Raw genomic sequence first — 9,980 nt, forward strand, 5'->3', positions numbered from 1 at the left:
CCTTCGTATTGCCGGAATCTGATTTGCTATAGTTGAGATGCTGGAGTACCCAGAAAAGGAGTTGTTTCCACGCCCCAAGATGCAGACGAGTTTTCCTGCATCCCTAAGACATATGAAACGCCTGTCACCACCCACCTCAGCCCACACCGCACCACGAAGCCGTCATACACCTGAGGAAGATGAGTTGCGAGGCCCTACACACCTCTCTCATCTAATAGACTACCAGCCCAGCTCCAGGCATCCTAAGTGGTCAGGGAGTGACCACACCCTTACCAGTTGGGAGCTGATGAGGGAATACGAGTACCTGCATCATGAGCAGCAAGAGATCAGAAGGGCGTACTCTATGTCCTCCCGGCCTGAGTCACCGCCGCGGGAGCACCGGTACCTCCACTACTCTCCTGACCACCACCGCTCTAGGCCTCCCCGGCTAGAGACATCGTCACCGTCACGGGAGCACCAGCACTGCCGGTACTCCCCTGAGAGGCACTACTCCAGGCCCTCCAGGCCTGATTGTTCACCACCTCCACGGGACCATTGGACCCACCACTACGTCCCGAAGGTGGCCCAGCTATTCAACAGATCTTTGTAGCTCCAGGCCCCCCCAGCTGGAGCCTACGTCGTATCTGCCAGAGTGTTGGGAGCACCCTTCCCCCCCTCAGTTTTATTGCTTCTTTAATCAGCACAACAATTTTAAGCTGTGCTAACATTATTGCAAAAGGGTTTTCTAATGATCAATTAGCCTTTTAAAATGATTAACTTGGATTAGCAAACACAACGTGCCATTGGAACACAGGACTAATGGTTGCTGATAATGGGCCTCTGTACACCTATGTAGATATTCCATTAAAAATCAGCTGTTTCCAGCTACAATAGCTATTTACAACATTAACAATGTCTACACTGTATTTCTGATCAATTTGATGTTATTTTAATGGACAAAAAAATGGATCTTCTTTCAAAAACAAGGACATTTCTAAGTGACCCCAAACTTTTGAATGGTAGTGTATGTGTATGCTGTTGTATTATTCTGTTTTAATTGTAATGTATACAGGGCTCTCTTGTAAAATAGATTTGTAATCTTTAATTTGACTCCCTGTTTAAATAAAGGTTAAATAAATAAATAGCCAGATAACATACAGTGGGCCAACTCATATACTGTTCTTCTGAAATACATTCTCTTCACATAATAATGTTGATTTAGACCTTCCTAAAATGAATAATAGGTTTATTGTTACGATGTATATTCAATTGATTTATTAGACTTTTTAAATGTAGATGTTCCAAAAGTGCACATCAGTGGCTTATATACAGCTTGTAAGAGTGGAGGCCTCCAGATGCTAAACAATTTTACGTTAATAAATTGTCAATTACAGTGAGACAAGCAGTCTTTTGCATGACAATAACCGGCTGACAAAATTTCATGACTGCCACAGCCCTATTTGTCACAATATCCCTTGATTTTTTACAAAACTATGAAAAAAGAAAAAATATATATACTAAATATTTGTTTATATATACAGTGAGGGAAAAAAGTATTTGATCCCCTGCTGATTTTGTACGTTTGCCCACTGACAAAGAAATGATCAGTCTATAATTTTAATGGTAGGTTTATTTGAATAGTGAGGGACAGAATAACAACAAAAAAATCCAGAAAAACGCATGTCAAAAATGTTATAAATTGATTTGCATTTTAATGAGGGAAAATACATATTTGACCCCCTCTCAATCAGAAAGATTTCTGGCTCCCAGGTGTCTTTTATACAGGTTACGAGCTGAGATTAGGAGCACACTCTTAAAGGGAGTGCTCCTAATCTCAGCTTGTTACCTGTATAAAAGACACCTGTCCACAGAAGCAATCAATCAATCAGATTCCAAACTCTCCACCATGGCCAAGACCAAAGAGTTCTCCAAGGATGTCAGGGACAAGATTGTAGACCTACACAAGGCTGGAATGGGCTACAAGACCATCGCCAAGCAGTTTGGTGAGTGACAACAGTTGGTGCGATTATTCGCAAATGGAAGAAACACAAAAGACCTGTCAATCTCCCTCGGCCTGGGGCTCCATGCAAGATCTCACCTCGTGGAGTTGCAATGATCATGAGAACGGTGAGGAATCAGCCCAGAACTACACGGGAGGATCTTGTCAATGATCTCAAGGCAGCTGGGACCATAGTCACCAAGAAAACAATTGGTAACACACTACGCCGTGAAGGACTGAAATCCTGCATCGCCCGCAAGGTCCCACTGTTCAAGAAAGCACATATACAGGGCCGTCTGAAGTTTGCCAATGAACATCTGAATGATTCAGAGGAGAACTGGGTGAAAGTGTTGTGGTCAGATGAGACCAAAATCGAGCTCTTTGGCATCAACTCAACTCGCCGTGTTTGGAGGAGGAGGAATGCTGCTTATCACCCCAAGAACACCATCCCCACCGTCAAACATAGAGGTGGAAACATTATGCTTTGGGGGGGTTTTTCTGCTAAGGGGACAGGATAACTTCACCGCATCAAAGGGACGATGGACGGGGCCATGTACTGTCAAATCTTGGGAGAGAACCTCCTTCCCTCAGCCAGGGCATTGAAAATGGGTCATGGATGGGTATTCCAGCATGACAATGACCCAAAACACACGGCCAAGGCAACAAAGGAGTAGCTCAAGAAGAAGCACATTAAGCTCCTGGAGTGGCCTAGCCAGTCTCCAGATCTTAATCCCATAGAAAATCTGTGGAGGGAGCTGAAGGTTCGAGTTGCCAAACGTCAGCCTCGAAACCTTAATGACTTGGAGAAGATCTGCAAAGAGGAGTGGAAGAAAATCCCTCCTGAGATGTGTGCAAACCTGGTGGCCAACTACAAGAAACGTCTGACTTCTGTGATTGCCAACAAGGGTTTTGCCACCAAGTACTAAGTCATGTTTTGCAGAAGGGTCAAATACTTATTTCCCTCATTAAAATGCAAATCAATTTATAACATTTTTGACATGAGTTTTTCTGGATTTTTTGTTGTTATTCTGTCTCTCACTGTTCAAATAAACCTATCAATAACATTATAGACTGATCATGTCTTTGTCAGTGGGCAAACGTACAAAATCAGCAGGGGATCAAATACTTTTTCCCCTCACTGTATATATATATATATATTTGGACAAGCAGCTACATATATTGGACAAGCAGCTATTCTACAGTGGTAAAAATAATAATAATATGCCATTTAGCAGACGCTTTTATCCAAAGCGACTTACAGTCATGCGTGCATACATTTTTTTGTGTATGGGTGGTCCCGGGGATCGAACCCACTACCTTGGCATTACAAGCGCCATGCTCTACCAGCTGAGCTACAGAACTGACTGTTGTCTACATAGTTATTAGATATTGAAACACATGTTGCCATCATGCAATGGTTTCAGGTATATCTCATCTACTTAGACTTACTGCACCCTGTCAAAAGGTTTTCTGCTTTTTCATAAAGACCCTTAGCTTCCTTGTAGACAGCACTAGCTGCTTTCTCTGCTGCCTCCTGTACTGTCTCTGCCTCCTCTGCTGCAGTTGCACCTACTATCCCTCCTATTACCGCTCCTGCTGTTGCGGCGGTTCCAGCAACAACTCCTACAGCTATGCCTATCCCTGCTCCTATGCCTATCCCTGAACCCACTCCCATGGTCGCCCCTGTCTCTGCTGCAAGTGCTGGTCCTGCTACCTCCGCCACAACTGCTGGCCCTGTCATTGAAGCTGCTATCTGACTTTTGACTAAATGGAGCAATGGTTGTGTAGCGAGTGTGAGTGGTAGCATTATCAGCATTGACACCCCAAGTAGAGCTCCTACCACTGCACCTGTTACAATCCCTGATAATTTGATCAGGAGCTTCTTTCTCGCTCTTTCTTTAGCCTGTTTTCTCATCTCTTCCTCTGACATCTGGCCTTTTAACTCCTTCCTAAGACTCTCCATCTCTGCTTGTATTAATCTCTCTGCCTCTTGGAGCATCTCGTTGGTGTAGCATCCTCCTCCGTTCTCTCTCACCATCTTCTCTATGGTGTTGAGTAGCTCTGCTACTTGGTACTGGTTGCTGTGCTGACCCTGCTGATTGGTGTTCCACTATTTGTTGTCAATGACGTGACAGCGGCCTCCACATTTCTCCACAAGCTTGTTCAGTTCATAATTCTGTTGGACAAACTTCTCAATGGTCAAACCATTGAGTTGTTCACCATGAGTGAAGAGGACTGTGGCATATTTGAAGGCCTCTGGTGAAAAATATTTCTCAATTTTCGCTACAGCTTCTTTTTCGTGAACTGTATACCGTTCCACTTTCAGTACAATGAGAAAGGCATGCGGCCCCGGAGCACACTCTGTTATACATTTGACTATTTTAGGTTTCAGCTCCTCTTTAGGGATGTCAGTGTCAAATAATCCAGGTGTGTCAATCAGGGTGATGTTTCTTCCTTTGATGTTCTTGGTCTGCGCTTCACATATTTGTGTTGCGGAGGTGGAGGAACTGTCTACGAGAAATACATCATCTTGTCCGAAGATGGTGTTTCCAGCACTGCTTTTACCTCCTCCAGTTTTACCCAGCAGCACAATCCTGATGTCTATAGGGACGGTTCATAATTATAACTTGAACTGGATCAATCATATAGAAATAATGTATATGATTTAAAGGTGGGGGTGAAGTGTTGTAACTCACCTTGCTCTGGTCGAGCACCCAATATGAACCCTCTGAGATGCATAGCATTCTGGGCAGTCTGAAAAGCCTGTGGATTAGAACAAACAATACAACTGCAATGAAGGATTGTGACTGTTATTATTAAACAAATCTGCAATTATGGATGTTTTACACAGTATTATATAATGGCTTCAGAGAATCTGAAATGTGATTGGCTGAAACATATTAAACCTATTGTCACGATACCAATATTGTACAAACGATACAATACCAGGCCAAGTATCACGATACCAAGTAGTATCGCGATACCACGGTGGACAATCAGTGGCATAGCATCCTGTTCGCCCCGTCCCCCGGATGCTTGTTGACGTTTTCTGTCACTAAAATTCACTCTGTACTCAATACAATACATTACATTTTACTTCACACTGTTCAGTGTATAATAGAATACTGCATAGAATGGCTGATTTGCTCATATTTCCAAAGGCCTACCTGTGATTTGGCTGGAGGAATGGGAGGAAGGAATGTACATGCATAATGATCTGCATGTCATTGTATCAGTAAGGAGAAAACACTGCATGAAACCTTCTTTACTCTTCAATTAACACAGACACACACACTCTCCCTCCATTCCTTACACACTCTCTCTGTCACCCTCACTCTCAGAAACACAGCACACCACTCTCTCTCTCTCTCCCACAAACACACATACACACCACTCTCTCTCTCTCTCCCACAAACACACATACACACCACTCTCTCGCTCTCTCCCACAAACACACATACACACACTGCTCCCAACTTTTACAACATTAGGCACCAAACAGAATTGAAGGAGCACCAGAAATAAATGGATTTTGATATAGTTGAGGCTTACAGATTGTTAGCTAACTAGGTAACACGATGGAACAACGTTGCTTGTTATCAAACCAATAATTAGCGACCCGGGATTAGTTTAAAATGGCCCGCGACATGGTTTTAGAAATTATATAAAATGTGTGCTAATCCCAATAGAAAGAAATCTCCGGTAATATGGGTCATATTTTTTTAACCGTTTAGGCTGGAGATAAGCCATTTTCTTTGCTGTAAAGCTACAAGCATGCCTGTCCATTTTCCCTCTCTGACACTCAGAGGCTGCATGACAGTGAACTTGCAAAGTCTACTCAGACTGGTCTGTGCTCTTGGTTATAACAGGCGATGAAATTATACAATGTAACAACATTGCTCGCTTTGCACGCTACTCCAATGTAATAAGTGTACATATCTAACAACAGAAGACTCATCAGGGTCTGGGTCTGCATCCCCGCTCGCCATCACAGCTAAATTATATATTTTTTAACTGACGGAGGAATAGACGCGCATGAAGAGCGGACGGAGAGAAGCAGGTGAGTGAGGGCTGTTAGGGGATGCAGCTGGCTGATTACAGCTAACAAAGGTGATACGTGCATGAAAGAGAAGTGGATATTATTGGACCAGCACATACAAGAGACTAGTGGCTTTAGCTTAAATTCAACTGAATTTATGAACAAAACAGACTTTATAAACATTTTATAACAGGCGCAAGCAGGTTCTTTAGATTGGTATGGCTGAAAAGGTCAGTAGTATTATATAACTAAGGTATTCTAAAATGTTAGTATAATAAGAATCATGACATTTTGGAACCGTGATATTACCGTGGTACCGGTATACTGTGCAACACTAATTTAAGTTAATGGGCATTTTGTGTAATTGTTTGAGACCTTCTTTAAACGTCCCTCCTCACCTTGGTAGAATCTCTGTCATTGGGATGGACGACAATGCGGATAAGGAAGGGGGTTCTGCTCGCTCGGTTCTGCTCGTACCGACGGATCTCTTCTAGCAGAACCTGCGTTGCCACGTTGTGAGGGAACTGGAGAACCTCACCAGTTCCAACTACAGGGAAGGCAACGGAACGGAAGCCCCGGTTCTCACAAGAGGTCAGGACTTTCCTCACACCCTGCCTCAGAGCCTGAGAGAGGACCAAAGGTTAAGGGTTAATGGAGGTTCAAAGGTCAAAACACACACACACATACAAGGGGACACACCTGTACTGCTGGTCCCTGGGAGTTGTTGTCCCAGTGTGCACAGCTGAGGAAGAAGACACGGCCAGAGCCGAGACCAGACAGTCCATCCACCAGGACGTTGTCACCAGGTGCAGTCTGTCCCCCTGATTCCCTCAGAAACGCTGTCATCAGCGCCGGTCCATTTGCCTCCAACAAGACATTACCAACACGGGAGGAGAGAGGGTCACTACCAACCATGGGGGACACCAGGGCATCCACCTTCAGAGAGACAGACAGAGAAGAGGAAAGAAAGAGATAAAGAAAGAAAGAAAAAGGGTAACAGAAAAAGGAAGAGAAAGTGTAAAAGAGAATGGGAACATTGAGTCAGTATGAAGTCAACATAATTCACAGAATGTTGTTTAATCAAGAATGTGGCCATGTCAGTGTCTCTCTCTCACCTGCTGCTTCTCTATGGTTCCCTGGATGATCTCCACCTGGACACAGACCTCTGGAGCCGCTGCTCCCCTGGTGGAGGCAGAAGTGGTGTCTCTCTGAGGAGCATGTGTAGTGGTAGTGGTGGTGCTAGAATCTCCCTCCCAACCAGAAAACTCCCTCTTACCCTGTAACAGCCTATCACAGGCCTCCTGCATGGCTTTCACTGCCTCTCCACTCACATCAATCAGAGTGACCTTGGTAAGGATGTGCTGTTCCCTCCCAAAGTCCCTCACTGCAGAGACTATGGCCTCAGAGCACACCTTCAGAGGAACGCCAAATATCCCTGAGCTGATGCAGGGCATGGCCAGGGTCTGGAGCTCCAGGGTCTCTGCCAGATCCAGGGCTGCCATTACTGTCTTCTCCAGCAGAGGGCGCTCATTCCCACCTACGCTGCCACCTACTGGTCCCACCGCATGCAGCAGCATCTTACAAGGCAGATTCCCTCCTGTAGTCTCTACCACTGTACCTGTGGGTACTCTCCCTATCTGCCTAACCAGATCCCTGCTGGCCCGCTGTACCTCAGGTCCCCCCGCCCGGCTCAGAGCTGCAGCCACACCTCCAGCGTGATCCAGATCCTCATTGGCTGCGTTCACCAGTGCGTCCGCCTGTTCCTTGGTGATGTCACCCTGACAAACCACTACCCGCAGCCCTCCCTGGAGGCAATAGCTGGTGGCTGCGACCGTCTCCTCACATCTTGGTCCGGCGCCCGCTTCACCGACTTCGCCACCATGGTTCTGTTGAGGGCGTCCCACAACTCTTCCACTGGACTGGCCTATCAGAAAGTCCCCGATCTCCTCCCTCAGTTCCTGAACCTGCTTCAGGTGGCCCAGCAGCTGCACTCTACACCCAGGACCGTACCTGGCCACCACCCGGCGGCTTCTCTGGTTCATCTCCTTCACCTTCTTCTCAAGTTTGGACTTCAGTTCAGCTGGGAGGACACCGTTGGGCAGGTCAATCTTCTCCTCCCCAAACTCACCCAGCAGATCCTTCTCAGCCTGGTCCAGTTTCCCAGAGGAGAGGGCGAACAGACGGAGCTCTGTGTCCCCCAGCTCTACCTCCACCTGGCCTTCAAACGCCAGCAGGCTGCTCAGGTGCTCAGGCCTCCCATACTCCTTCCTCAGAAAGAACAGGAGGTGGAGGGACACCTCAGGCACCACTCGCTCCATCACCGTAGAGATTTTATCTTGAACCAACTGTCTGGCTATCCGGACTTCACTTGAGAAGCCCTCCAGCACCATCTGAGCTGAGTCAAGGCGCGTCACCCTCACCCCTGGAACAACCTCACCTAGATCCTTTTCTATCACTTCCCCTAGAAGACGGAGCTTGGCCTGTCCCGGACGACAGATGGTGTTGATCTTTTGCTTACATAAGCTCAGACAATGAAGTACATGTTCTTGACCGCCAGCTGGCAATGTCTCCACCGGGAGGGAGTGGCGAATCTAGAGATGGAAAACAATTGCAGGTTATTTGCAGGGTAATTCCACTGTGATACTGATTACAATAATACTGAAAAATACTTATTTTTCTACTTAAATATGTTTATGGATATATTATTGCATCCAGCTGCTTTCTGGGATATCTGATGATTCTCCATTGTAGTGACTGGGGTGGTATTTTTCAGTTTACTTTAACATGATTTAATTTGGTTAAAAATACTTTTTCCTCAATATTACAAAACCACACATTTATAACTCACAGACTGGCAAACATTCAAGTGTGGGCTAACAGTACAAATACAACAACAGTGCATTGATGTCTGTGTATTTTGACCTCTTATTATGGAAGATAAATGTCATTTCTAACAGGATATGGGACTCAGCGTGTACTGTATAGGTGTGTCTCTTTAGTCTGGCCTCACCTCCTGACTGCTGACTGAAGTGGTTGTTGAGGGTGGAGGCTCCAGGCTGCCTCTCAGAGTGAGGGAGAGAGGTCCCCCAGGCATCTCCAACACATGATTAGGTTTCTGAAGTACCCTCTCCTGTACTGAAAGAGTTAGAGTCACAATGAGTTGTTGTTGTTTTTGTTGTTGTAATGTAGTACTACTAGTAGTAGTAGTAGTAATAACAACAACAATAACAACAATAATAACAAAAAAATGTTTTAACTGTATTTATGAATCATTTTGCATTTAGTCCAGAACTTGAAGAGTTAGAGGCATAGGCCATAGACGCCTGAGCAATGGAGCAAACGTAGCAGCTGCTTCCCCACTTTCAAAATAGGTTGCAAACATATGTTTTTGCACCCCCACTTTCTTAACAGAAAAGTATTATGATCCATTGGGTAATTTGTCCTTTTCAATGATTAGTCATGTTTTGAGCTAGTCTGTATTAAAATATATAACCAGAAGTCAACCAGAAGTCAACCACCGCATTCTTATTGGCAGACTAAATAGCCTTGGTTTCTCAAATGACTGCCTCGCCTGGTTCACCAACTACTTCTCAGATAGAGTTCAGTGTGTCAAATCGGAGGGCCTGTTGTCTGGACCTATGGCAGTCTCTATGGGGGTGCCACAGGGTTCAATTCTTGGGCCGACACTTTTCTCCGTGTATATCAATGATGTCGCTCTTGCTGCTGGTGACTCTCAGATCCACCTCTACGCAGACGACACCATTTTGTATACATCTGGCCCTTCATTGGACACTGTGTTAACAAACCTCCAAACGAGCTTCAATGCCATACAACAATCCTTCAGTAGCCTTCAACTGCTCTTAAACACTAGTAAAACTAAATGCATGCTTTTCAATCGAACGCTGCTAGCACCCGCCCACCCGACTAGAATCACCACTCTCGACGGGTCTGACCTAGAGTATG

General features: G+C 45.3%; 2 protein-coding genes across 2 annotated transcripts; both read right to left on the reverse strand.

The window, feature by feature from the left end:
- Positions 1 to 3,319: 3,319 nt before the first annotated feature.
- On the reverse strand, positions 3,320 to 6,648 carry LOC121556246 (GTPase IMAP family member 9-like). The gene is made up of 3 exons (XM_041870141.2): positions 6,416 to 6,648; positions 4,675 to 4,741; positions 3,320 to 4,579 (listed from the first exon to the last, which is right to left on the reverse strand). The coding sequence occupies exons 2-3, from the start codon at positions 4,715 to 4,717 to the stop codon at positions 4,089 to 4,091; spliced, it is 534 nt and encodes a 177-aa protein (XP_041726075.2). The 5' UTR covers positions 4,718 to 4,741; positions 6,416 to 6,648; the 3' UTR covers positions 3,320 to 4,088.
- A 35-nt stretch (positions 6,649 to 6,683) lies between these two features.
- LOC123483168 (protein mono-ADP-ribosyltransferase PARP14-like) lies at positions 6,684 to 8,335 on the reverse strand. Its single transcript, XM_045212687.1, has 2 exons — positions 7,133 to 8,335; positions 6,684 to 6,953 (listed from the first exon to the last, which is right to left on the reverse strand). The coding sequence occupies exons 1-2, from the start codon at positions 8,333 to 8,335 to the stop codon at positions 6,684 to 6,686; spliced, it is 1,473 nt and encodes a 490-aa protein (XP_045068622.1).
- Between the last annotated feature and the right edge of the window lie 1,645 nt (positions 8,336 to 9,980).

Source organism: Coregonus clupeaformis, unplaced genomic scaffold (genome assembly GCF_020615455.1).
Source record: "Coregonus clupeaformis isolate EN_2021a unplaced genomic scaffold, ASM2061545v1 scaf0039, whole genome shotgun sequence".
Lineage (NCBI taxonomy): Eukaryota > Metazoa > Chordata > Actinopteri > Salmoniformes > Salmonidae > Coregonus > Coregonus clupeaformis.

Bases quoted from the DNA above. Each gene is read 5' to 3' on its own strand.
- LOC121556246 (XM_041870141.2), bottom strand. From the start codon at position 4,717: ATGCATCTCAGAGGGTTCATATTGGGTGCTCGACCAGAGCAAG. The intron at 4,580-4,674 runs GTGAGTTACAAC...CCGTCCCTATAG, and splicing joins GGGTGCTCGACCAGAGCAAG to ACATCAGGATTGTGCTGCTG.
- LOC123483168 (XM_045212687.1), bottom strand. From the start codon at position 8,335: ATGGAGCGAGTGGTGCCTGAGGTGTCCCTCCACCTCCTGTTCTTTCTG. The intron at 6,954-7,132 runs GTGAGAGAGAGA...GTCTCTCTGAAG, and splicing joins GAACCATAGAGAAGCAGCAG to GTGGATGCCCTGGTGTCCCC.